Source organism: Colletotrichum truncatum (assembly GCF_014235925.2).
Source record: "Colletotrichum truncatum strain CMES1059 chromosome Unknown Contig_0001, whole genome shotgun sequence".
Classification (NCBI taxonomy): domain Eukaryota; kingdom Fungi; phylum Ascomycota; class Sordariomycetes; order Glomerellales; family Glomerellaceae; genus Colletotrichum; species Colletotrichum truncatum.
The window spans coordinates 6,779,038-6,806,018 of record NW_027222398.1 but is presented as its reverse complement, the minus strand read 5'-3'; the positions used below and the strand labels follow the sequence as shown (position 1 = coordinate 6,806,018).

The window sequence follows — 26,981 nt, the reverse complement described above, 5'->3', positions numbered from 1 at the left end:
AACAAGATGGTCTCGAAAGAGACGAGTAATGGGCTCAAAGTAAGCCGTGCACGCAGATCGGGGCGTATGGGGCCATTTTGACATTGTAAGATACCCGGTTGTTGGCATCGTGTCAGGTCAGTCACACAGAATCGACGGGGACAAGATCCCCTGGGGAAGATCTGGACAGGAAATCTTTTTTTCTAATATTTTCTTTTGTTTTCTTAATATGCTATGTATGAATCTAACGGTCTATTATCGTCGTCTTCATCATCAATCAATCAATCAATTGGACTCAGGTATCTTTTCTTTTTGTCTTCTTCAATGCCACTTGTAAACCGGTCCTGGCTGGAAATGCTGCCACATTAAGGTTTCATTGTGTGATGCGCGTGCTCATCGTGCGTCGTTGTTTTGCTTGCTTGCTTTGCTGACTGAGTAACTAACCGACTGACTGGCAGCTGGTGTGGGTGCGGGTGTGTGTGTGTGTGTGTGTGTGTGTGGTGATGACGGCGGTGCTGGGGGCTGGTAAGGCCTCTTGTTTATTTGCTGCGCTTGTAGATCTTGGCCAGGAAAGCGTCAAAGATGGACTTCTTAAGACCCTCGCTCTCGTCAATGTTGTTGATCATGTCCTTGATCTCGTTGGCGCGCCTCTCCTCGAACTCCTCGAAGCGCTCCTTCAGCTTCATGTCGTCAAAGAGCTTCTTGATGACGGCCTCCTTCTCCTTGTCCTTCTGGCCGTAGTTCTCCTCGAGAATCTTGCGCTGCTCGGGGGTGGCGAGCTGCAGGGCCTGGTTGACAAGCCAGCTGCACTTGTTGTCCATGATGTCGGTGCCGATCTTGCCAATGTGCTCAGGAAGGCCAAAGTTGTCGAGGTAGTCGTCCTGGATCTGGAAGTATTCACCAAGAGGAATGAGGATGTCCTCAGCCTGCTTGAGGTTCTTGGGGGTAGCAATGTTCAAGCAGTGGAGCGCGAGGGCGACGGGGAGGTAGAAGGAGTAGTAGGCCGTCTTGTAGATGACGATGAACTGGTACTTCTCCATGCTGAAGTTGTCAAGGTTGACCTTCTCCTCGGGGGCGGTCAGGAGATCGCACAGCTGGCCAAGCTCGGTCTGGAAGGTGACCTCGTGGAAGAGCTCGAGGAGGTCGACGTAGCTGGCGTGCTCGCGGAAGAAGCGGCGCAGGAGAGTGTAGATGGCCGACTCGAGCATGAAAGCGTCGTTAATGGCGACCATGCCAACGCCCTCATGACGGTACCAGCAGGGCTTGCCACGGCGGGTGATGCTGCTGTCCATGATGTCGTCGGAAACGAGGAAGAAGGCCTGGAGGAGCTCCGTCATCCAGCCAAGGGTCGCGGCCTGGAAGTATTCCTCCTCGTTGAGGGGCTTGTCGAGGAGCAGCGACACGGAGTCGGGAACGGACATGCCGCGGTTGCATTTTCCGCCGAGTGTGTTGATCTCGAGACTCTATTGTATGCGCCAATCGGTCAGACTTTGTTCTTTCTTTATTTTTTCAACTCCCAAAATTTTCATTCTCATTCTATGTCTCAACCACCCCCCCTCACACCAATCTTGGCAGTAAATGGTGGTGGTTGCGATTTTGGTGTTGCAGCATGCTTGCCTTCTTGTACCACGCAAGCTCCTCCTTGGGAAGCTTGTACTTTTGCGCGTGCTCGAGGAGGACCTCTTCAAGCTTGGGGAACACCGATTCGAATTCGGCGAGGGTCGTTTTCTTGGCCATTTTGACAGGTAGATACCGGCTGCGGGGCTAAGATCGAAAAGGGGTAGGCTGTTTGAGGCGTCGTGGTCAGTTTAAACGGTCAAAAGAAAGTGGTTTAGAGTGAAGCGCCGTGAAATGTGGAGGAGAGCCACTTTCTGGGGAAAACAAGGAAAAGGAGGGAGGAGGGACGAACAAAGGGGGAATCCGGGATACAAATAAAGAGGTTTGCTGTTGGGAAATCTCCGCAGGGTAGTTATCGCAGATTAATGCGCCAGCGTAAATAGTTTTACACCGAAAGTGCGGGCAAACAAGGTACAGTTTGTTGGTACCAATTGGCAACGACCCCTCATCCGATCCTGGACGGCCAATTTTGGCAGGCGGTGGAGGGGTCTCCAAAGTGGTGTATCAACTCGGCCGCTGTGCTGAGCCCCCGGCCGAGTGGGGCAGACATTCAAGATGACAGGCGCCCAAAGCGGTGTGATGAACCCTGTGCTGAGATTTTTTAGTGGTCGCTCACCGGGAAGAGGGGCACTTGGGCAATCACACTTGGTAGTAACGCCCCATTAGCGTCGTCGCGCACCCCCCTGCGCGTTGTTGCTGTGGACCGTTTTCTGCCGTCGAGCTTTACTACGTCAGGTTAAAGAAACACAACTCGTACATCGCCAACTCCATTATCCTCGATCAACATCTCCGGCTTGTTCTCGCCTGCGCGACGCAAAAGTCCGCTGTAAGACGTAATTGCATACCAAATAAAGCAAGAAATTGAACGCTCCCTGGCCGTCTGAGGGTCCTCGACGCGTACGGCAGCTGGATACACGACTGACCAACCTTTGATTACCCCCCCCCCCCCCGCCGAGGATGCGCAGAGATGTCACTCAACGAGAATGACCTGTCGCAGCTCCGTGCTTCTCTCCAGGATGCTGTTGTGAAGTGTTCCGAGCGATGTCTGTACTCGTCCGCAAAATGGCAAGCTCTCCTTGTGCATATGGGCAGGATCCCTGCACCAGCCCAGCTTGACTAACATGTTTTCAGGGCGGCAGAGCTCCTCAACTCCATACCCGAGACTCTGAACGATGTCGATGTTACCGATACCGACGCGCCATACGTCCCGACTGTCTTCACACCGAATGCGGATCCAGAAGAAGCTCTTTTGGAAGCTAGGGAGATTAACAAATACCTACTCGCGAAAGCCCTGTTCGATTCGAGAGAGTTCGACCGGTGTGCCGCCGTTTTCTTGCCGGATTCCATTTTGACCAGCATATTGAACTCCAAGCCTGAAGGTGCCTCGGGTACACCAAAAGGAAAAGGGAAGACACGGCCAGAGACGGAGACGAAGGGCACGAGCAGCAGCGAGCTGCCTAGGCTGAGCCAGAAGAGTTTATTCCTGGCGCTGTACGCGAAATTCATGTCTGGAGAGAAGCGCAAAGATGAAGACTCGGAAATGGTCATGGGTCCGCAGGATCTCGGAAATGTGGTCAATAAACAGCTGAACCCTGTCAGCCGATTTCTCAGCAACTGGTTCGACGAGCGGACGACGGACGATGGCGAGATCCTTGGAAGTCAGGGTTGGCTGGAATATCTGTGAGCGGACAAGCAATCATGCGATCCGGGCAGCTACTAACCGCCGACCAGATACGGTATGGTCCTTGCTAAAGAGAAGAACGAAGAAAAGGCCATGGACTTCTTCATGCGCAGCGTTCACCTTTACCCGATGAATTGGGGCTGCTGGCTGGAAATGACTTCGCTGATTTCACGGGTCGACGATGTAGGTTCCAGATGGCATGCCATCAATGGACCCTGAAGCTAACACATCTCAGTTGAGCCGCATATCGTCACACCTCCCTCAGAACATCGTCTCCTTTATCTTCCACCTTCACACCTCTCTCGAGCTTTACCAGCAGGGTCCTGAGCTAGCCAATTCCTTGGACCAGCTGTTAGGCATCTTCCCTACCTCGTCATTCCTCCTCACATGTAACGCGCTGCTGTCATACCACGCCAAAGATCTTGTAGCGGCCGAGCAACATTTTAGTCGACTGTTATCACTGCACCCTCACAGACTTGACTCACTAGATCATTACTCGAACATTCTATACGTTATGAATATGAGGCCGAAGCTTGCATTCTTGGCACATCTTTGCTCTAGTATCGACAAATTCCGACCTGAATCTTGCGTGGTGGTGGGCAACTACTACTCATTACTGTCGATGCACGAGAAAGCAGTGCAGTACTTCCGTCGGGCGCTGACCCTTGATCGGACTTGTCTCTCCGCGTGGACACTCATGGGGCATGAGTACGTGGAGTTGAAGAACACCCACGCGGCAATTGAATCGTACCGACGCGCAGTCGACGTCAATCGCCGGGACTACCGAGCTTGGTATGGCCTCGGACAGACGTACGAGATGCTGGAGATGCACACATACAGTCTCTGGTATTACAAAAAGGCGGCGGGGCTGAGGCCGTGGGACGGCAAGATGTGGATGGCTGTCGGTTCGTGTCTGCAGAAGATGGGTCGTGACCAGGACGGCATCAAAGCTCTCAAGAGGGCGCTACTGGCAGATGCTTATTACGACGTCGGTAGCAGCTTTGGAAGTGGAGGGGACTTCCTGAGCGGCAGGGGTGCTACTGGTCACTTGGATCCCGAGGTGCTCTACCAAATCGCGAGCATGTACGACCAATTAGAGGAGGAAGAGGAGGCGAAGGCTTACATGGAGCTCTGCCTCGCTCAAGAGGGTGGGGAGACGGCAGCGGACAATAATTTGGGCGATTCGATTGCGATTCACAATGATTCGCCCGGGGCTTCAGATGATGAAGGCAACGGAGAGGGCCGAGGAGACGGCGGGCACGAGGGTACAGGAGTCACTGCGTCGACGAGCAAGGCACGCATGTGGCTCGCGAAGCACGCCATGCGGGCAGCGGACTATACGACAGCCAATCGACTTGGAACCGAGCTTACTCAAGACGGCTTCGAGGTTGAGGAGGCGAAGGCGCTGGTAAGGGAAGCCAGGGCGCGGATGCGGAACGCGGAGATAGGTCTCAGTCCGTGATCCCAACATAGTAGGCAGAAAGTTCAAAGGCAAGGACTGGATGATGGGTGCTGCAAGGCCCTTGGCCTCGTCCGCCTTGTTCTCACCAGCATGAGCCGTATGCTGCAAAGCAGTCACACCAAGAGAACGGATGGTCGCCCGATGCGACGTGGGGCCACGGCCGTTACCGCAACGGACGATGGCTGATGAGCCAAACGGAAGTGGTCTCGTATACTACCGTCTGAGGGAACATGCGAACATATGGAGAAAGCCCTGGTAGAATCAAAGGTATAGCTGCCAGGGCAACAAGTTGAGCATGCGTTAGCGCACCCAGCGGGGGTTGGTGAAGGTATACATGCCCACAAAAAAACGGCGAGAGCCGCCCTGGCAGAGCACGGCTTCGTCGGTGAAGAGGAAGTAATGGAGAAGACGACTAAAAGGCGCTCAAAGCAGAAGGAGGAAAAGTAGCAAGAGGACCGTTACACTACGCATTCTTAGATCCTCCTAGTACATTATGATGAAAGATACCACGTTGTCGAAGCAGTGTCACGTTCAACTCAAACGTCAGAGAAGATTCCACAGCATGGTGATACAATCAAGGCCAGACCACCGGAGCAGATCGATCCCCTCCTGCAGTCCTGCCTCGCCGCGTGGGACGCGGAATGTGGCAATCGGCTTACTAGTAGATGGCCCCCCCTTCCCCCCTCCCAGCCTGATCTCACTTGGATCAATAAATAAGAAAAAAGGTTTCTTCATCACCCCCTCCCCCGCTCCCGCGGTGCGGTGCTACCTAATAAACGCGAACTGCCCACATTGTCGGTCCACCGTTCCGAGGGGAATAGTCAAATAAAGTAAGGGTAACAAGGGGAAAAAGAATGCAACGTTTCTGCCGAGCGTCCTCCATCAAGTGGGGGGGAGGAAGAGGAGGATCAGAGAAAGAAAAGCCAGTGGCTGGACGGTTGGTTGGCGGGGGGGAGAAAAAGATCAAGTGATGCAAATACGAGATCTGGCGGACCAATTTTTTTCTTTTTTTCTTTCTGTCACTCTTTGCGCTCACTCATCAACCAACGACGTTTGCACTTCGTACACGAGGTGATTGACAGGGCCTTGTGGTATTCCGACGAACCACGAGCTTGGCCCATGACCGGGGGTGTGGTGTGTTTCTGCTCAGTAGTTTGGGCGGCGGTTTGCGCCCCCAGGCTGGGATAGGTTAAAACCCCCCACTAAGCTTCACCCAACCCATGGCGCTAGCTTATAGTCGACGTCGAGTCGACATCGTCGGTGTAGGGTTTAGGCAGGCAGTTTTAGACTTGCCTGCAGAATGTGGGTTGGGGGAAAAGCAGGGCAAGGTTAACTAACCACGCAAAGCCCCGCCGGACGAAAAGAATAAGGAGGAAAAAAAGGAAAGGAAAGAAAGAAAAGAACAAATCAGTTTGCTCTGTTTGGTCGGTTACGTCGGGCAGTGAAGATGCGCTGTCTGAACCGGGCCTTTCCCCCCTCCTCTTGGCCTGGGGAATACGAGGAGGTGCATGAGGGGGACCCTTATCTCGCCGCTTGACATTAGTGGTGCGATGAGCGGGTTGCTTGTCTTGACCGGCGGCACAGCAAAAAGCTTTTTCTCTTTGTCGGTTCCACGGGATGCTTTTGAGGTGAGATTCATATAGAGAGAGAGGGACGGACAGACTGAAAATTGACGGATATGCAATGCAGTCAGCAAGCGTGGTTGCGGGTACATGTGAAATATTGATTCTTGGCGGCTGCGAAAGATAAGGGCAAGCACAATTGACTGGTTGGGGAGTTGGATATCACCACACAAGTAAGAAAGGTAAGAAAAGAGAGTCACTGGCAACTATTGCTAAACGTTTGGTGGTAGTGTTCTTTTGAAGGAATGTATCGTGAGGAGCTCCAGTTCGGCAAGCCTCCCCACGTATTATTGTATTCATGTAAGTAAGGACCGTTCGTATCCGATATGGCAGAAACTCCGACTCCGTCTCCTTCCCGTAAACACAGCACGCCTCCGTAGATGAACGGCCGAAAAAAATAGACAAAAATATGCCCTAAAACAAATGCCATATGGTATCATGTAGTTGTAATAAAAAAATCCCGGTTCATCGCTCAAACCCTTTTTTACCCGGCCGTTAAAGGAATGTGTAGAATGGAACGTGAATTCCTGGCGTAAATCCTCGCATTATGTCCTTTATTTCAGGACCTTCTTTTTTCCCCGGAAGTTATACCAAGATGATAGTCAAGTAATAAATTAGATATTGGACATTAAACAAGCAGAGCAACGAAGCCCGCGACCATGACGGCCGCGATGCCCGCGCCTAGCTTTTCGGCGCCGCTGCCGTCGACGGTGACGGGGCGAGTGGTCGAGGGGCTCACGGGCGTCTTGGTGGGCGGGTTGTGCGGCGAGGTGAGTGTGACGGGCGAGGTGTGAGCGATCGTCGTCTCCGCGGGCGGGGTGACGACGATGACGGTGGTAGTGGTGCCGTTGTGGTGAGGAGGCTTGGATGGCTTCGGGGGCTGGGGGGTGTGCTCGATAGAGGTGGTGTTGTGGTACGTCGGCTTGGGTGGCTTGGGGGTTCTTGTGACGGTGGTCACGAAGGTGGAGTTGACCGACGGGTGAGGAGGAGGGTGAATGGTCTTAGTGGTTGTGTACGGGGGCGGGCGGTGAGTGGTGATTGTGCAGGGGCAGTCTTGTGCGCGTTAGTTGTGAGTTCTTGACGGGGATAAGAGGGGGAGAGAACATACTGGTGATGGTAAGAGTGGTGGCTGAGGTTGCGGTGTAAGTGACGTTGTGGTGGACAAAGGTTGTGGGCGACTGTTGCTGGTTAGCATCATTATTCACTTGGTGATGGTTTAAGAAAAGACTTACAGGGCAGTACGTCTCGTACGCCGTGGTCACAACCGTGGTGTAGATGGTGTTGACATCAGTCTCCCCAGCGTAGGCGAGGGATACAAGCCCAGCGGCGGGCGCAAGCAACTCCAGGAACTTCATACTGGAGTGGGAGCGAGTGTTGCTGGTTTGAACGAAAGTGGTCTGCCGGAGGCAAGCTATTAAGCGACTGTAAGATGCGGTGGAAGCTGTTGCTTGGTGAGGTTATTCGATGCGTGTGTGAGTGAAAGGGACAGGATCCAGCCAAGCCGGGGAACTCGCTCGCCTTATGTATCACGAAGGCGGGGACGCCGGCCGGAGAGAATCATCGCGAACGTGTGCGTGCCTTGGGAACTGATGGCTTACACATCCCCCGGTTGTTTGCCTCGCCCCGGTTGCTTGGGCTGGGGGAGGTGGGAGGTTGGACTGTCGGGCGTGCCGCTTGCCCCTCCACACAGAATTCCATTCTTCCAAATGGCCTCAATGACGAGCCGAAAGAGCGTGGTGATGACTGTACGCACCTTGCAGCTGCCCTGTAACGCCGTGCCCAGATAGAGTCAAGAGGCGGGAGTGTGACTCTGTGCCAACGGGGTTTTACGGCTACGATACGAGGCGGCCCTCGCCGTGCCAGGTGCCAACCGCATGCTGCCACTGATTTTGCGTGATAGCGGGCGACCGTTTCTGACTTGTCGCCATTGCGAGCTCTTTTTTCCATTGGACCGGCCACTTTATTGATTTCGTTTTGGGCAAGTGACAAAATAGACCAGCAGGGGTTAACCGGTAGTCCTTCGTGTTGCCCGCCACAACGTTGCTATGCCTGGGGGGAGCATTTCGTCAAAACCCACGGGATCTTTCTTTCCTATAGGAAATGGCGAAAAATAGAAATATCAATCACGGTACTCCGTATGTGGGACATTTTTAATTGTTACTATTAACCAGACAACACCTCGTGTCGGCTGCGCTATGAGTCTCCGAGAAAGCGAGTCACTTGACCGCAAATTCGCGATGAGAATGAGGCTCGCTCGCTTGAGAGGGCACCTTCAATCCAGGGAACATCGCCAGAAGTAGTAAAGAAGAGGAACAGTAGGTCGGCCTCGTGTTCGGCGCTTCTTGACTGTTCGCGAATTCCGGGCGGTGCGGGGTGACTAAGATGTCGCGCCACTGCTTATGGATATGGAAAAATAGGCGGCACAGCCTACCTGTCAGCAGCCCGGCATGTATTAAGCCGTAGCACTGCAAGGGCTGCCATTAATGAGACTCAGTACTGTCGAAGTGAGTACATGTCCAAGACACTTGACTTGAATTGAACCTTTCCTGCCCTCGTTAGCCTGGGTAAGACAGCTCGGCTTCGTAATTATTGAATAGCCTAATGCTGGCGCGAAAACTGCATAGCTCTCCATAATCAGGACGCTGGACCTCGCCCGACACATATAGAAAGCGAGGCAACTACAAGCATCCAGTCCAGTTCCCAATCAAGTTGACGGCGAAAGTGAGTGCACTGTCTCTCAGCAGATGTTCAACCACATTGTTGTGACATTGTAAAACGCATAGAGACGTGCTTTGAGAACCGTTTCCTCGTAATAAAACAATCAGAATGCCGCTTGGCATGCGACTTGTCGATAAACATAGACTCCACCATCGCTCGATGTTTTGCGTGATATTAACAGGCACAATTGACTGGCGGCCACTGGTCAGTTAGGACGGTTTGTCGAGGTCGGTGAGAGAACCATTGCCAGAGTATGTACCCCGAGCAGCCTGCTTGGTATGATCTGAGCCCGACGGCCGGATGACCATATGGATAGTTCATGGTATGTCTGGCAGGGAAGTGAAGGGAATGCACCAAAAAAAAAAAAAAAACAAGTCCGGGATGGACAGTTCAATTTGACCAACATGCCCTCTGCCTTACCTTGTTGGTGCCCACCAGCATGTATATCAGCCCCAAATCTGTCAGTTCGATCGATCGGCCATCAGAGACCAGGAAACTCCCCGCCAGGACACAAAGATGGATATGCGGGGACATTCATGTCCTCGGCCTCGCAATTCATGCTTCAAGGTTCAGGAGTCGACCAACAGGTCGTCATCGTGAGCGATGCCACTCCCAAATTGTCCAAAGCCACGGAAGCAACGGGACACTTCCGGACTGACTTCGGCCAATGCTCTTTGCGATAGCAATAGACAGCGGTCCGTATGGTGGAAGAAAGGCAAGCCGTCAAAAACCAAGACCTTCAGAGGGAAGACTTTTCACGTCGTAGCTTGTCTTGTTAAAGTCTCGACTCCGGTTCGATATCCGCTGCGGGCACAATCTGTGGGCAAGAGGGGAGGCACATGCCAGAGGTGCCGGTGAATGGCGGGGAGATAATGGGCATGATGAGGTCAGAGCCTGTCACCAGTCGTCTTCCCCTCCCTCTCAAGATACCAGTTTTTCCAGCAGACTGACAATTAGCCCTGGACGGTGACGATGTATGGGGCAACTCAAAAAGCCAGTTTGGCCAGGCCGTGTTGCGGTGTTCCACCGGCAAAAGGCTGCAGCAGTTCGGTGGAGAAACAGGTTAAGTTGATGGTGTGAGGGAATTCCGCAGACAGCGACCACTAACAGAACTGCTGATGAATCGATTACAAGCGAGCAGTTCGCATCCGCAAGCGGAAGGAAGGAACAAAGTAGTATGAGGAGAATGAAAACTGGGACGAGTGGAAGCACTCCGCGGCTTGGCATAGCTTACGGATGCTTAGGCAGGTACGGGTTACATAGTCCATGAGTTTCGTTGACGGAGCAGAGGGCCCGCATATTAGGCCCCGTTCTCGAACGGATGCTCTTTCCGTTTGGAGCAGGCTTCGCCTCAAGGTAAAAAGCATACGTACCTGCCGTCGCCGTCATAATTCCCTGGGATTACGGTGCACTGGGCCTGCCAGACCTGCGTAGGTCATGCAACGGCCTTGGTCGGACCGGAAAGTGAGCGATGATCAGTGGACCCGGCTGTGGTCTCGAACGGCCCCGTCCCAATGATCATCCACGGGCCGCCAAGGACATGCACATGCAACCTCTGCCAGCTGCACTGTTCCTGACGTACCTGACAACGGGCAGAAAAGTCTGCTGGATGAATGTTCGAACCTCTAGGATCAAGCACGTGTGCGTGAGACAAGGAAATCATATTCAGTGGGTAAGCAGTAATACACAACTTGGCCTGGGTGATTTTGATGAACAGGTCACCCACGGCGCCGGCCGGAATAGTGATTGACAGAACCCATCACCTTAAAAATTACTTTAGATACGAGCTTGAAGGCCGATTCACTAACCTTGCAGCCTTGCGAAGCCCTGTTGCTCCAGTGAGGCGCACTATAAAAAAATTGTTTTGCTTTTCTTCTTTTTTCCAAAGAGGTCTTTTATCGCCGTCGGCATTTCGTAGTTTTCACAGGACATTTGCGTAGTTCGCTGGCCGACTCGGCGAAACTCAGATGCGGCTACACAAAAAGACGGGCTGACAATGGGCTCGGCCGCTGGTTGGCGGGCCTTGCAGCACTCTGGATAAATGGCTCAGATGACTCAGGCCAATAGGCAACACAATGGGAAAAAAATCTGCTGAAAAACCAAAATTAAATCCCGCGAAAATTCAATGAGGCGTTGATACCTAAAGCCTAAGGCAGCCACAAATATGCAGGCACAGACAGCTTGAATGGCCGACACTAACAAATTGGGTCCGCAGGCACATGTGTGTTCCTTCCGGCAAGGTGTGACCAAATGGTCTGGCCAGTGTCCAAAAGGCTCTCTCAGTACTTTGTGTATGTACTTAGTCTGGGAGAATGTTAGCAATGACTCCTGTTTGCCGCTGAATAGCCTACCGTAGCACCCAGTTCCACTTTGGTCCTGTACACTTTCCCTACAGTGTTTAGGGCACCGCGCACTCGGGATGTGATCGACAGGCACGAACCCACTTCCCCCCCTTTACACCATTTCTGCTCTCGTGTCTTGTTCTCAGGTATGGCTACAAACCCCCCAGGAATACAACCTCAACTGCTGTTCAAAGGTTTTGGGTGTCATGGAAGTACCGCGGCCCAAACACCGTAAGTCGAATTTTTCTTCCCTGATTCGCCTACCAAAGGCCAAGACCCAGTTCTTTTGCTATCTTTCATTGAAGTTTCGTTCCCCTCTTTCCCCTCCGGAAGTACCTCTGCCAAGTCTATTCAACTCGGTGCCCATTCGTTGAGACGGAGCCTCTGCCAGGGAAAGAGAGGCATTTTCTCGTAGTTGCGTCGTCGCCTGTGTCGTAGGAGGACCCTGAAGCCCGACACGGGCGTCCTATTGCTGTCAGGCCGGGTCATGTTGATGGCCATATTACGTGTGTGGTTTTCTTTCTTCTTTCTTGGTGGCCGGAGAAATAGGTCTCTGCTCTAGTGAGCAGTTTTCGGCACTGCATCTTTTTTCTTTTCCCAAGTGGGCGACAAACAGATCAGAGGCCATCGTCCAATGTTGATCAGCCCCGGCTACCGTTGACTGCTGACTGCTGTCGTCTGTTGTTTTTTTTGTTTTTTTTTTTGGCCCATGGCCTGCATTTCGTCACATTGATCGGCCAACTGTTGCTGCGGCGCAGTCCAAATGAACCAGGACGGCGGTAACTTGGGCCCTGTTTTTTCTGCCTTGGCCATTACCCAAGGGGCATAGCCAGCACGGCACTCCCGTGCGCTCCCTTCCCAGCTTCCGTACCGGCTGCGCTGTCCGGCAACCTCGTCTAGGGGCGCTTCTCGGTAGTGGCCGGCACATCTTTCCTATCTCGTCAAGCCAGGCCGAGCCTCGGCCAGGGGCCCAGCCCTCGAGGGCTTAGTTGCCACGGGGGGTCAGGGAGTCCACGAAATCCAAGGAACTTCCCCGTCGTGGGTCTTGATGGGCCCTGTCCGGCTCTGAATCATGAGCCGCGGCGCTAATTTGTTTCCTGGGCTGCCTCGAATCGCAGCTGTTTTTCACACCAAAAGACTCTGTCTGCTTCTCCCCAACCTGTCAGGGCACGCCACGCGGAGTTGGTCCTTAGCGTCAGGAACCAGGTACAACTAGTTAGTGGTTGGCCAATGACGCCGCAAAAGGATGTTCAGAACGCAGATGCATCCTGCAGCTAGAAAAAAACCAAAACCGCCCCAAAGGCTGACGTCCACGATCCTATTGCCAACACGCACCTGCAGAAGGGATTTTTCTGGTACCTGGATACGTACCCAGAGACAGACGCCGCCGCCATGGGTTTACCTGGCGCTCCTACGAATACATGGTACTTCACAGATGTACCGAAGTACTTCTATCCGCACCGCCTAGTAGCTTGTCTCTTGACGCCAGGTACCCGTCCTCCTTGCCGCGTCCCTTCCTATTTTCACCCACGAGGCCGTGCTCTAGTCCCCCAAGGGGGCCGAAGGGGGCGGGCCTTGGCGCTAGGAACGAGAGTGAACCTCAGACACAGCCTGGAAACCTCCCAAGAATAGTTGTGGGCGCCAGAGACCTCCAGAGACCTGACGAGATGAAGGCTATGACATCTGTCTCTGATGTTGTTCGCCCTGTTGTCCCTGTTCCAACTCCAAACAACGGAGGCGAGCCAGCCATCTGGACAGCAAAGCTGAAATGAACTTTGATCGATGCCCAGTGGCATCAACCCGGAAGGATGGCAAACCCAGAAGGTCCAGACCAAAGAAAAACTCTGAGCCTGATAAGGCCATTAATCCCACAGACAGGTCCAATCACGGTTGATGAGTTCCAGAGGCCATGTACAAGTTACAAACCACTATTGTGACCAATATCCAAGCCCACTCTTCGATGGGGGTATTGCTCCATGCACCTCTGGGAAACATCCTCGGGCTGATGTCTCCACCAGAGGTGGTAGTCGACGTTTCCTTGACGCCTCCAGCTCCCCACACCACCATCTTGTCATGAACGAACGTACCTTTTTCCTGTCCTTCATTAAACATATGTATAAGTATGGCCCCGTTTCCTTGAAACCTCTTACCCTCTTCGGTTTTGAATCTTTATTCCCATCACCATCCTTTCAGTGGCCGAGCCTCAACACACTTTTGTCTTTTCCAGACAGCCTCATTCCTTTTCACTCAACGCTTTTCACTCCTTTGAAAGCTAGAGAATCCTTCCTAACGGCCACGGTCCGTTCCAAACAACTCGAGTCCACACCACACATCACCCATCCCGGGCATTTCGTTCTAAGGTCCAGCCAGCGGCTTATACCTTTTGACTATCCATCAACTGTCCAACTGTTGTAGACAACGTTCACAGTAACCTTTTCACAAACCAACCACTTTTCAAAAAGACTCGCCTCCGGCACTTACACACCAACAAGTTCAAAATGCAGTTCTCCAGCATCCTCGCTCTCCTCGGCTCCGCCGCCTTCGCCGTTGCCGGCAACACCATTACATTCCAGTCCCTGGACGAAGTTGACCGTACCATCTACTTTGTTGCCAACGCCGGCCTTGAGAAGCTCGAGGCTGTCGAGATCCCCGGCAAAGCAAACCTCACGGTTGACATTCCCCAGGCCTGGATCGGCAACTGGTACTCCATCTCCAAGGGCCAGGAGAACATCCCCGGCATGCTCGGCGAGGTTGCCTTCAACGGCTGGAACGATCTGACCTACTTCGACGTCTCTGCCATTGTCAACCCCAACGACCACGACGGCGTCAAGAAGATGTACCCGGCCTCCTCCAAGACCCCCATTTCTGGCTGTGACTTCTTCCCCTGCAACGAGGCCTACTACCTTCCCGACGACGTCCAGACCAAGGTTACCCACGAGACCGACATCGTCTGCACCCTCGGCAAGAACGGCGTCACCTCCATCGTTGGGCGTGACATTGAGGAGACCGAGAGCGTCAAGCGTGACTTCGTCCTCGGCAAGCACTAGGCTGTCCTTCAGCCCACGTGTTGTTCCTTTTTTCCACACTCACACAAAGGTTCCACTGCGGTATCTCGACGATCTCGACATCCGCACCGCGCTGAGCGCTACGACTTCATGACCCCTTTCACGATGAGAGAAGAACCCTCAAAAAGTTCAGCGATCATCTTTTTGCTTTTTCAAACACAAATCAAAAGGATACCCCCCCATCAAACCACACAGCGAGGATTTCGCCGGCGGGGAAAGGAGGCTATAGGCTTTGGGATATAGATCTTTTTCGTCTTTTACACACTTTTTCAACCACGGGGCGTTTCATTCAAGAGTCAGGAGCAATTGGAGTAATCTAGGCGTTTCCCCTCCCCCCGCCAAGAGGGAACCCAAACATCAAGAGAAGGCCGAGGGGGTATTATCTTTGGATAGTTACCAAGGCTGGGGTTCTCTGCTTTTACACTTTTACGAGCTTTTTACAGCTCACATTCTTGTCGCTCCTTGCGCAAACACTTAGGGAAACTTTTTCAGGAAATATTTATACAGAAGCAACTTGTTGTACCTACTAGAGAGGCTCAGAAGTTCCTTCACTGAATAGAAAAAACACAAAAACGTTCAAAACGTCAACTCACTGTCCCGTTGCCTCGTCCGTGTTGTTGATCCAGTCTGAGATAATTAAGGAACTCTCATGTTTGTCCCGAGTCGTTGCCCGGGTTCGTCTCATCTCGTGTATGTTTATTATGAATTTAAAATGAAAGGGAGGGTTAAATCCCCTCAAACTCTCGTCTGGTCTGGGGTGATCCAATTCGCTAAAACGGGGGGGGGAAGGGTCGTTCCAATGTCCGGCGATAGTCTGTGCCCATCCAACGGCTTAGAATTACTTCCAACGCAGCAGCGAGAAATAATGTACGTGCACGGGAAAAACGGCCCAAACGTCTTCATGACAACGTACCCAAAAGTAGAACGAGCACAAACCACCCTTTCATTAATTTTTATTTTTTACTTTTTTATGTTGTTTTCCTTACCCCCATTTCTTTTCCCTTTTTCCAAGGAACATGCGAAACCCCGGCCATCGTACCCTAGCACGCGGCCCCCCTTCATCCCGTCTCTTGGGATGAACACTAACGACCGTGCAATGAGGATGAAGATTTAGCACCATTAAAAACATAAGAAAAAATAAAAAATAAAACAGAAAAAGAAGATTAAAAGAGAAAAAAGGACGGACCATAGAAACCTGGTCCCGCATGTTTCAACAGGGCGCCGGCCTAGACGTTTCGCAACCACAACGTCGCACCACCTCCACCCCGTCCTCTCGTGAGGGTGGGGTTAGGTTTACGCGGTTCCGTCGTGGTCCCCCGTCCCCCTGGGCATTGGAGCTGGAACTGGGAGTTGGACCTGTCCACGCGTCCAGGGGGGGTCCCGGGAGAAATAAGGGGAAAAAAAAGGGAAAAGTCAGCTTGTGATTCGTCCGGGAGGCTATAATTGAGGATTATGAGGAAACGTCAGCTGTAATCAAAGAAGGAGGCAACAACAGCCACGATTGCTATCGTCATCTTTTTGCCTTCGTCTATGGGTATCTACATGTTCGTATCATGCGGCCTGCGGGGAGGCAGCTCGAGGGCTAAGAAACGGCGTGTTAGTCCTCGAGGTGTCCTGGGTTAATCCGAGTGTACGAGCTGGTCTTGTTTTCGAGTTTGGATCAAATCCCGTTGGGCCACGATTGACTCGCAAATGCATGCATCCAGGTATCACGCCTTCAACGAACGGGCGCGGCAGCTACCCGTTAATTCCCGTCCTGCAGAGTTGTATCACGCCGGAAACAGCGGCAACAAAGGCGTGCCGACAACCGGAGGCGGGGCCGTGTGTAACAATTTGAAAGCACCAGCAGAGATGTGCTGCGAAAAGGTCTGAAAAGAAACAACATTTCTCATGTGAATTTAGTGCCGGATACATGCTAGTCCGCTTCCACATGGTAACCCCTTTCGCCTTTCCTAACTACAATCACGTCGACGACGATGACTTCTTCGGCTCATCCTCGACCCCCGATGGCGATTCCGTCTTTCCAGATTCCTCTGCACTTTGTCTGCTCCCTGGTTCGGCCGTCGATGCGCCAGTGGAAGCCGTCGTTTCCGACCCGCCGTCTGGCTGCTTTTCGGCCGGCGGCGACGCGACAGTCTTGATGTCCTTGGAATTAATAATGTTCTTCAAGTAATCACCAGCGTCCCGAAATCCGTCAAGCTTGCCAAGCTTCGTGATGAAGAAATCCACGTCTCGCAGCATGCTGTAAGTCTGTTAGTAACCATCTCACATTTGTTGGGCTGCGGAGTACCTCACCTGTCCCGACCGGTATCTGTCTTGGGGTCTGCAGCTTGGAAGACTTTTCCGAGCTGGTCCTTGTAGCTGGCGAAGACGGGCCCCATAATCATTTGCACCGAGTTCTCCGGTAAATGTTTCGTCAACACTCTATGTAAAGTCGTGGTTTCTTTCGCCAAGGTCTCCATGTATGAGTGTGCCGACTGGCTCTTGTCCCCATCCCAATCGATGGCCTTCATAGTCTTTGAGTGCTGCGCTGCGCGCCCGCTCATGATCTCGACCAGCTTGTCATATATGCTGTTCTGGTGTTCCTGGAACAGGCGGCGAACCTTGTCGAACTCGCCCATCAAGCTCGACACCCCAGCTCCGGAGCCTGCATGCCTACGCACGAACTCTCGGATATGAGGGATCAGAGAGACGATAAATGACAAGGCTTGAGACGCCAGAGCCAAGTGTCTCGTTGTGATGTTCTTCAGTCCAGCAGAACGAGTGGCACCCGCACCGAGAATAAGTTGAGTGCAACGGGAGTTGAACAGTTGTAGATAGGTGATGAGTGAAGTGGCAACGTCTGTAGCCATAGACGGGATACTGCCAATTAGGTGAAGGAAATGAGAAATGCCCTCGAGGCAAAGAATTGCGGAGTTGGGTAGTAGGAACGACTCTCCCTCGATCTCCGCAGTCCTAGCTTTCTCTTTGGCGGTACCGTTTGTCTCGGGTGTGTTTTCTGCTACTCCATTCGATGCTTCCTCATCGGGTTGCTCTTCCCATATCTTGGTGCCTTCTGTCCATGCTGCAGCATCCTTAGTACTGCTCTCGAGGACTTGATCAAGTAGGGCCTTGGCCTTCTCATCGAAGTCCTTCGCACTCCATTGATCAGATTCCATGCCCTGCGCGAGCTTCTGTTTTTCTGACTCTCCGTGTTGCTGTACAAATTCCTTGATATGGCCGTTGACCAGGGTCTTCAACGCTGTGCCACTGCGCCCAGAAATCGCCTCACATTCGTTGGAGAAATACAGATTCAGCGTGAAGTAGCGAAGGAACCAGGCCAAAGTCAAGTGTGTACTTTGTTCCGATCGCACCTTCAAAACCTTTAACACTTTATCTTGCGCCATATCGACTGCCTGGCCAACCAGGTTGGGCATATCCATGGCCTTGTGAATCTCTTCTTGAACTTCAAAACTGGGAGAGTCATCAAAGCGAGGAAATTCCCGGTCAAAAGGCGTTGGGCTAGCAAGTGGAGAGCGAATAGGAGGAGACTTGAGCCCAGCTGCGGTGGCTTCCTCAGTCAGACAGCTTGCAATATCGAGTAGTACCTTGACTTGAGTCGTCAGTCGACGAAGAGTTTCAGTGACGCCGATATACATTGTCTTGAGCAAATCCTCAGCGTCTTTTGGATCCAGTGCCCGAAGATTTCGTGCCAAGATGGACGACTTCTCCTGGTTCGACCGCTGTCTCCCCCCACTCATTGTGGATGCAGACATCATGGACTCGTTATCGTCGTCGTTAGAGCTTGGCATTGGTCTTCGTATGATGTTCCGGACCTCGCGCAGGACAGCCTCTCGATAAGCTGCGATCGCAGTAGCGATATGTTGGGCCCGATGGAGACCAAGTATATTCGGCATAATTGCTTTACGCAACTCTTGCGTCTGGCTCAGGTATGCCGGGAATGCGGCCGACTCTCTTGTGGTGCCGCCCCTTGCGCGCACTGAAGAACTACTCCATCGTAATAACACATCGCGGTTGTTGATGGTTTCAACATGTCTGCGCAAATCAGCGAGTAGCAAGCTCTGGAACTTCGTCTCATAAGCCCGGCCGATGCGGAATCGCAGTTGGTGCAGATCTTCATTTACGCTTTGAAGAGCTGTTGCATTTCTCAGATCCCTCAGCCGCGATAGAGGCAGTACAGGTGGTTCGGCCTCGGCAGATTCGTCGTGCTCGCCGGCGATGAGAAGCTCCAACGCATCTATCTTACTAAGGGCTTTGTCAATTTCACCTTCGTCAACAAGCGACTCGCACGTTGCAACCCCTTCAACGATATAACGCAGTTGAAGGACAGCATCATTCAGGGCCTGGACGTTCTCTCGCCGACGGCGCTTCTGTACTATGGTTAGACCCTTGGCTGCGATTTCGTCGTCAAGAGCTTCCAGTTCCTTTCGAAGTGTTTTAATCCTGTCCACAGACTCTGCTGCCTCCGAGTGGAGTTCCCGCAATGAACCAAGAGCAGTGAAGAAAGTAGTTGACGCGGTTGAGATAGAGTTAATTAGATGAACCTCGATAGTATCCATGTACCAGGAGAGCTTTTCTTGTAGGATCGCGTTGGTTGCCAATGCCTTCCTCGGGGCTATAGCGCTGCCATTGAGCCCGGCCTTGTCATCCGCGCTTCCTGGCGCTGGCGGGACTACTTCTGAGCGCTCACTAACGACATCGAAAATTCTAGGGTTTTCTAGATGAAAGTCTTCGTCAAAATAGACGCCAGGGATTGTCGATAGCGGCGGTGGGCCCTGCCCGCCCTTTCGACCAAGCCCGGAACTATTGCGTCGCAGAGGCCCTGGCCCCTCAAGGGAAGAAATCGATGTGATGGAGGCGATGGAGGATTTCCGTCTTGGTGGCGGGCGACCGGCGGGTCTCAGATGTCCTTCATCAACCTCCGCATAATCGTCATGTTTACTCGACCGTCGACCAGAAGAGCCGGGCCGTTCATCATCCTGCTCTTTTACCCGGCGAAGCTGCTCATACAAGGCGCCGACCTGCGACAGATATGGCTTGAACTCGGAAGGGTCGACATGAGGAATGTTCGTAAGGGTTACAGGGGGGATATCGCGGGCCGTAGGTGGTTTGTGCGCACTAAAGGCGGGAGCAGAGGTATGAGGTTGCAGGCCGGTTCGAACGATAGGTGGCTGGAGCAAGGTTGAGATTGCTGATATTCTTGTCAGCATGTGGACTAGTGAGCTTCACTTGCATGGATCTGTACCGTTTTGTCCAGATTCTAAAACCGCGTTCGCCCAGCTGCTGGATGATGTATCAAGGGATCCGCCTATCGAGTGTATCGAGCTCGCCGTTGAGCCTCGTCTGGCTGTATGGTGCGGATAGGCATGTCCTTGTCTATCTGCTGTCAGCGCAAGAGAGGCAAAGGGGTGAAGCAGGCCAGCTAACCTATGGAATGGGAATTCGGTGCGCGTTCCTGATGGGGACGTCGGGGATGATATCGTGTCCACCGATCTACGGGCGCCCGAAGAAGAATACATGATGTAAAGCAATGGCTCCAGATGCGGACTGCGTGGAGCTGTGTTGGGACCTCAATTGTTTGCTGAGAGTCGCAGGAAAGCCGACAACTAGGTTGGTTGACGGCCACGTAGCCCGGCTACCGGGGTATCATCGCTGGGAAGATCGCATCGGGCTTCAATAAATTGGAAAAAGGTGGTTTGCAATAATCATCACAGGTCAGGCGCAATATGGGAAAACAAAGGTGAAGTCGATGGCCTCTGCGCAGCTTCACCAAGCTGAGCCACGTTACCAGAGCCCGAGTATGATGCTCCCCCCAGGTACCTCAAGCATCCGAGGATGAGCCGACAGGCTATCCACTGCCTAAAAGAGGACAGTCCCCTGGGCTTGCCGTTTTCGGAAGCGCCAGCTGCACCACTTTACGCGTCGCGTCCCCCCCCAAAAAAGGGGCGTGTTCAATTAGTTTCCCTGTGAACCTGCCCCTCCTAGTATGCATCCACATTTTCAGTCTTAATCCTCAGCATTGCTCCGTCAACAACTGCCGCTTGTCAATTTAGGACCACAACCGTAAAGATGGACCGGCAATCAGTATACTCGACTCACGTTTACGAGCCAAGTTTTGGCCAGAATGAGGATACACGCACTCAGATCCAGACCCAGCTGGAGAACTTTATCCTCCAATTCAGACACGACAACAACTACACCTACAGGTTTGTCCCGACTTTTCACGGACACCCGCAGGGCTGCGCATTTGCTGACAGTCTCTGAATAGAAATCAGCTGAAGGAGAATGCGTTGCTCAAGAAATACTACTGCGATGTCGACGTTACCGATCTAATTAACTACAATGAGGAGCTGGCGCATAGACTTGTGACAGAACCGGCAGAGATCATTCCCTTGGTAGGACTTGAGCTGTCGCTATCTCCTTGCCTTGCTAACCCTTTGGCAATAGTTCGAAGCGGCCCTCAAGAAATGCACCCACCGAATTGTCTTTCCTCAGCAGACAAAAGTCGACTTGCCTGAGCACCAGCTGCTGCTTCACTCCAACGCCGAAGATGTCTCGATCCGCAACCTGGACTCAATGACGATAGCGCGCCTTGTTAGGGTACCAGGAATTGTCATTGGCGCCTCTGTCATGTCGTCAAAGGCGACGGAGCTGTCCATTCAATGTCGCAACTGTGCACATGCTTCCACAATTCCCGTTCTTGGTGGATTCACGGGAGTCACTCTTCCCAGGCAATGCGGCCGGTCAAGGGTGCCGAACGATCCCACACCTAAGTGCCCTCTTGACCCATACTTTGTTCTTCACGAAAAGTCACAGTTTGTTGATCAACAAATTATCAAACTCCAAGAGGCGCCGGATCAAGTCCCTGTAGGCGAACTTCCTAGACACGTCTTGATCTCTGCAGACCGCTATTTGACCAATCGTGTGGTCCCCGGCTCGAGATGTACGGTCACAGGCATTTTCTCAATCTACCAGAACAAGGCGACAAAGAACTCTGCTACCGGTGGTGCTGTTGCTATTCGTACGCCTTATCTGAGAGCCGTGGGCATCCAAACAGACCTAGACCAGACAGCGAGAGGTCAGGCGATCTTTTCCGACGAGGAGGAGCAAGAGTTCCTGGAAATGAGCAGGCGGCCTGATCTCTACAATATAATGGCCGACTGTATAGCGCCGTCTATCTACGGAAACCGCGATATCAAAAAGGCTATTCTGTGTTTGCTGCTTGGTGGCTCCAAGAAGATTTTGCCTGACGGCATGAAGCTTCGTGGAGACATTAACGTACTTCTTCTTGGTGACCCCGGTACTGCGAAGTCACAGCTGCTGAAGTTTGTGGAGAAATGTGCGCCCATATCGATTTATACGTCCGGTAAGGGGTCTTCCGCCGCTGGTCTTACAGCTTCCGTCCAGCGCGACCAGTCTACTCGCGAGTTCTATCTCGAGGGCGGTGCCATGGTCCTTGCCGACGGTGGTGTCGTGTGTATCGATGAGTTCGACAAGATGCGTGACGAAGACCGAGTGGCTATCCACGAAGCCATGGAACAGCAAACAATTTCTATCGCCAAGGCAGGCATTACCACAATTCTCAACGCCAGAACCTCAGTCCTGGCTGCAGCGAACCCGATTTTCGGTCGTTATGATGACATGAAGACTCCCGGTGAGAACATCGACTTCCAAACCACTATCCTGTCTCGTTTCGACATGATCTTTATTGTCAAGGATGAGCACACGCGGGAGAAGGATGAGAGAATAGCCAAGCACGTTATGGGCATCCATATGGGTGGCCGTGGCGTTGAAGAGCAGGTCGAGTCGGAAATCCCGGTTGACAAAATGAAGAGATACATCAGCTACTGCAAATCGTAAGTACCTGCGACTTGGCTTAAGGTGTTACACCTTTACTAACAAGTTGACCCAGGAGAATGGCACCCCGCCTCAGCCCTGAAGCCGCCGAAAAGCTCTCGTCACATTTCGTGTCTATCCGTAGGCAAGTTCACGCGGCGGAGATGGAAGCGAACACACGGTCTTCCATCCCCATTACCGTTCGCCAACTCGAAGCCATTGTCCGTATTACCGAGTCGTTGGCCAAGTTGACGCTGTCCCCTATTGCTACAGAGGAGCACGTGGACGAAGCCATTAGACTTTTCTTGTGCTCCACGATGGATGCTGTCAACCAGGGCAGCAATCAGGGAAGCAAGGAGCTCAACGACGAAGTCAACAGACTAGAGGCTGAGCTTAAGCGACGCCTTGCTGTTGGCTGGAGCACGAATTTGTCCACGCTGAAACGAGAGCTAGTTGAGCAAAAGGGTTACAGCGAGCAAGCACTCAACCGGACATTAATGATCATGCAGAGGAGGGATACTATTGCATTCCGAAACCAAGGAGCACAGGTATATAGAAACTCGATCTAGTCGGAATTGTCATTTGAAGCGACGATTGATGGTGGGGTTGGTATTGAAGGATGCGGCAGGATGCCGTTCATGAAAGGAATGATAATCAAAAACCAAGCCTTTGTACCTTGTATCTATCTTATTCGGTCTTTCATGAGAACCAACGTAAAAAAAAACACACAATTAAGATGTCATAATTGTTAAACAAGCTCAGTGGAACAGGTTCGTTGTACGCCAACCGCCAGCAGCATGTCTTGAAGGGTACGTAGCCAATTACTAGCATTCGTTCCTCAGCGGCTGCCACGGACAATAAATCAAGCAATATCTGTTCCTCGTTGCTACAAGACAACATGAAAGCATGCGTGGACTACATTTGTATACCGAACTGTGATGGTAGACAAGTATTGGAGGACCTCAGTAGAATTCATCCAGTGCGGGTCTGGCTAGGTGACACAAATTAGCCGCATGACCTAGAAGATTCTGCATGTTTCCGTAGCCAGAGTCAAGAGCAAATCAGACATGCCAGGTCTCCGCAGGCTCAACCAGTTCAAGAGCATGGGCATGAATGAAGCGACCCGATGCACTCGCGGCTGAGCAATCGGTTTACCAGATGTAGGAATTGTCATCCGCATCTCTCCGAGTTCAGTTCCCCCAAGTATCTAAGGAGCGTACCTTTTCTATTGATCAAGCTCCTCTGTTCCAAGAAAAAAACCAGGACGCCAAATTTTAGATCATAACAAAGTGATTTGCAAAGACAGGCCGCACCCGTCATCATATCAAATTTCAACATCTGGGGAAAAGTATGTCCAAACTTGCTTCAGGTGATCATCGTATCATGGAAGCCACACGAGGGGCCCTCACAACAATTGTTTTAAACAAGGGCTTTGTAAAGTCAATCTCGACACTTCCTTTGGAATCGTCAGCAGCGTAGGCGATATAAAATCGAGGCAGGCTGGCGATGATTTGAGTAGGAGGTCTGCAATGGTTGAAGAAGAAGAGAAAAAGAACGAAAGCGGCTCGCGGGCACGAGGTTTAAAAAATCAGAGCCTGGCCAATCGGTCAGTGGGGCGGGGTCCGTGCAGGTCACGTGTTCTTTGTCGTGGTGCTGTCGCCTGCCTGATCCAGCCACACCTCCCTTGGGGGTTCCCTTCCTCCCATCCATCCGTCAGGTCCCGGTGATCGGGTGTCGGGTGTCGGAGCACGCGCTGGTAGCCATGGTTTCCTGGGCGATTCACCATGGGGGTTGCCATCCTTCCCATTGGTTATTAGCCTTCCTACAGCAGTAGAAGGTGGCAGGGAGACACCTGCCCGACTGCCTTCCGCCCTCCCTCAGTGCCTGGCTCCAGGTCTCCGTAGCTGCCCCGAACCCAAAACAGCATACTCTCATCCTCCCCCTCTCAGTCCCGCGGCAAACTCCTAGTCCCACACCCCATCTCCCTCTTTCCATTGGGGACCCTCTCACACGCACCCCTACTAAACTTCCCTTCCATTCACCTCTCGGCCAGTGCCATTGCCAGTGCCAGCCAGCGCAGCCCACGGTCCAGCCCAGGCGGCCACCCCCGTTAAGCGAGCAAATTGCCTCGCTCATGTGTCCGCCCCCTTCACTCTACCCAGCGCCGTTCAGACTTCATCTCCTTCAACTCCACCACGACCCGACGCCAAAACACTGCGAATCTACGACCGATCCTCGACAGCCGCCATCGTCGTTGGATTTTTATTTCGCTACGAACACACCAGTTGGATTCTGGCATCAGGAAAAAAAAAATTTACACCCAGGAAAAGCGGCCGCGATCGACGGTTTATTGCAGAGCGGTGCATGACGCTGCATCGGGGGGATTGAGAGCCGTCGGCGGTTTGGCGCGACTCGCCACAACAACCCCCTCATCCTCTGATCGAGCCCAGAGCGACGTCTGTCATCGGGCGCATCGTGAATTCTGCTTGAGAAGATTCGTTACAACATTTTCTGGGTAGCAGAGGGTTTTTTTCTTGCCACCTGCCCCGGATTACGTTGTGGGTAACGACCTCCATCCCTCGTATTCCGACCAGTTCCTTCTCCTCATCCGACAACAACCACAACAGCAACGGCGACGACGAGACGACCGAGGCCTCATCTCACCTGCAACGTCACCATGTCGTTCCACCCTCGAACCCCTCAGAGTCCTTCTCAGTTTTCTCCAGGCACTTCCGATCCCGCATCGAGTATGAACAGTTCGGCCCCGTCGACCACCACGACTCTACCGACTCCCGCCCACAGCGTCAACGGAAGCGCATCGCAGCCCTCCGATATGTCACAGGATATCATCATGGGCGACGACTCGCCTCATAAGCGCAAGCGCCCGCTCGAAGATCTGGGTGATCGAGAGCAGAAGAAAGTCCACATCGAGGATAGCAAAAATGGTATCGAGGCACTCCACCTGGATGTCGGAGAGAAATACCTACTTTGCCAAACTCGTAAGGCTCCCTTCACAGGCTCCTGTTTCTTCCACAGGCTGTCTTTGTCAACTCCCCTTTCCATGACGCATCTTGTGTTTTGAACTGGTATTATACATCGAAAACAATTGGTTAACCCTGAGCTAAATAGCGCACCACGAGAGACTGCCACGCATCACTGAAGATCTCTTTGAGATGTTCGACCTGACTGGCATTGCCGCAGAAGTCGCTCGCGAAAAGCCCAACGGTGAGAAGAATGCTCTACGGAAGACCTACAAGGGTCAAATCAAGAGACTAGGAATCCTTGGCCGTTTCGACTCTGTTGCCCAAGAATGGGATGCTCCGAGGGATGACAACGGCGATAAGAAGAGAGAGGTGTACCACGGCTTTAGGGAGTTGTTGGAGATCCCGGATGCAGAGTTTTGGAACTCTCGGCAAGATCCGATTACCAACGGTCTGTCTGGTACTGTTAAATCACTTCTAAGCAGAGCAACGACCATGGCCAAGGGTCCCATTCCTGTCAAGGATTGGGACAGCTCGGTCCTGGGAGATCTTGCACCAGGTAGTGTAGACGCCCTGAAGCAAGGTCTTGCAGGCAAGGCGACCGCACCCGGCACGCCATCCGCGACCACGCCGAACCCGTTCGCGCGTAAGCAGCAGCAGACAGCTCCAGGTGCTGTTCGACCTCAAAGAACGAAGAAGCGAGGGTACGGTGAGAACAGCTACGAGGGCTACGGAGAAGGCTTCCCCGATGACGGCTACTCTACAGGAGACGGCGACGACAGGGGAGGCCAAAAACGTCGGAAGAAGGTGGGTGATGCCTCATCCGGGCCGCCTATATCTGTGTCTGACTCGTCACAGGATAGCGGTAATGGGCAGGCGTTCCCAAACACGATGCGTCCGCAAGGCTACGGTTCGAGCGCCGTTGGCGCATAACGGCGTGACGTAACGATGAAGAGCATACGTCGACGCGAGAGTTGCTCTTAGGGCTTCGACGCCCATGATTTCATTCCCTGCCCTTCACGTATCAGCGTGTCGGGTTCGCTCTAGAATGTCTTACGGGAACACCGGTGATACGGATAACGACCGTTTGGAATCGTGAAGAACGAGCAACGACCAGCTACGCGGGCGAGGGGAGGCTTTGCGGTTAACTACCGCTTCGAGAGTGTTTCCAGAGGGGCGGGTATTCTGCACTTTTGATGAATTTTCACTACCAGCAGGGCGTTCGGGGGACTTTTTATTTTTTATTTTTCTACTGAACAATTTTTTATGCATTCAGTCAAGGTTTGACAATGAAACATGACCGACTGAAGAAGGATGGGGACAAAAAAAAATACCACATTGGTCAAGGGCATCTACCGGTTGCTACGAGGGGACGGACGGGACGGACCATTTTCATCATCACCACCACCACCACCATCACCATAACCACGACCTCCATCATACCGGATACACCAAAAAAATTAAGCCAGGCTGGGTCGTTGTAGCACTATCACAAGTAATTCAATAGACGGCTCGAAAAGGCCGACATATCAAAACATGGGTTTCTCCGGGCGTCGGGTGTGTAAGACTTGTTTGTTTTATTGGGGGAGGGGGAAATATCTTGACTTGTTCATTATTATCGACAAAGGCTATACATATATAAGAACGTCATCTCATACGCGCCCGTCTTCTTTAAACT

The 26,981-nt window shown here is 52.5% G+C and overlaps 7 protein-coding genes across 7 annotated transcripts; 4 read left to right on the top strand and 3 right to left on the bottom strand.

The window, feature by feature from the left end:
* Nucleotides 1-518: 518 nt before the first annotated feature.
* On the bottom strand, nucleotides 519-1,716 carry CTRU02_201889 (farnesyl pyrophosphate synthase; the record flags this gene model as incomplete). The annotated part of the gene is made up of 2 exons (XM_036725243.1): nucleotides 519-1,442; nucleotides 1,543-1,716. 2 exons carry the CDS (start codon nucleotides 1,714-1,716, stop codon nucleotides 519-521), a joined length of 1,098 nt encoding a protein of 365 aa, XP_036582921.1.
* Nucleotides 1,717-2,563: 847 nt separating this feature from the next.
* On the top strand, nucleotides 2,564-4,739 carry CTRU02_201888 (tetratricopeptide; the record flags this gene model as incomplete). The annotated part of the gene is made up of 4 exons (XM_036725242.1): nucleotides 2,564-2,661; nucleotides 2,728-3,276; nucleotides 3,328-3,460; nucleotides 3,513-4,739. The coding sequence occupies 4 exons, from the start codon at nucleotides 2,564-2,566 to the stop codon at nucleotides 4,737-4,739; spliced, it is 2,007 nt and encodes a 668-aa protein (XP_036582920.1).
* A 2,250-nt stretch (nucleotides 4,740-6,989) lies between these two features.
* CTRU02_201887 (uncharacterized protein) lies at nucleotides 6,990-7,716 on the bottom strand (the record flags this gene model as incomplete). The annotated part of the gene is made up of 3 exons (XM_036725241.1): nucleotides 6,990-7,414; nucleotides 7,470-7,539; nucleotides 7,594-7,716. The coding sequence occupies 3 exons, from the start codon at nucleotides 7,714-7,716 to the stop codon at nucleotides 6,990-6,992; spliced, it is 618 nt and encodes a 205-aa protein (XP_036582919.1).
* Nucleotides 7,717-13,919: 6,203 nt separating this feature from the next.
* Nucleotides 13,920-14,468, top strand: CTRU02_201886 (DNase1 protein; the record flags this gene model as incomplete). The annotated part of the gene is made up of 1 exon (XM_036725240.1): nucleotides 13,920-14,468. The coding sequence occupies one exon, from the start codon at nucleotides 13,920-13,922 to the stop codon at nucleotides 14,466-14,468; it is 549 nt and encodes a 182-aa protein (XP_036582918.1).
* A 1,980-nt stretch (nucleotides 14,469-16,448) lies between these two features.
* CTRU02_201885 (garp complex component) lies at nucleotides 16,449-20,005 on the bottom strand (the record flags this gene model as incomplete). The annotated part of the gene is made up of 4 exons (XM_036725239.1): nucleotides 16,449-16,728; nucleotides 16,782-19,677; nucleotides 19,732-19,862; nucleotides 19,914-20,005. The coding sequence occupies 4 exons, from the start codon at nucleotides 20,003-20,005 to the stop codon at nucleotides 16,449-16,451; spliced, it is 3,399 nt and encodes a 1,132-aa protein (XP_036582917.1).
* A 550-nt stretch (nucleotides 20,006-20,555) lies between these two features.
* CTRU02_201884 (DNA replication licensing factor mcm5) lies at nucleotides 20,556-22,891 on the top strand (the record flags this gene model as incomplete). The annotated part of the gene is made up of 4 exons (XM_036725238.1): nucleotides 20,556-20,692; nucleotides 20,755-20,881; nucleotides 20,934-22,342; nucleotides 22,399-22,891. 4 exons carry the CDS (start codon nucleotides 20,556-20,558, stop codon nucleotides 22,889-22,891), a joined length of 2,166 nt encoding a protein of 721 aa, XP_036582916.1.
* A 2,108-nt stretch (nucleotides 22,892-24,999) lies between these two features.
* On the top strand, nucleotides 25,000-26,236 carry CTRU02_201883 (mediator of rna polymerase ii transcription subunit 19; the record flags this gene model as incomplete). Its single annotated transcript, XM_036725237.1, has 3 exons — nucleotides 25,000-25,321; nucleotides 25,452-26,110; nucleotides 26,162-26,236. The coding sequence occupies 3 exons, from the start codon at nucleotides 25,000-25,002 to the stop codon at nucleotides 26,234-26,236; spliced, it is 1,056 nt and encodes a 351-aa protein (XP_036582915.1).
* Between the last annotated feature and the right edge of the window lie 745 nt (nucleotides 26,237-26,981).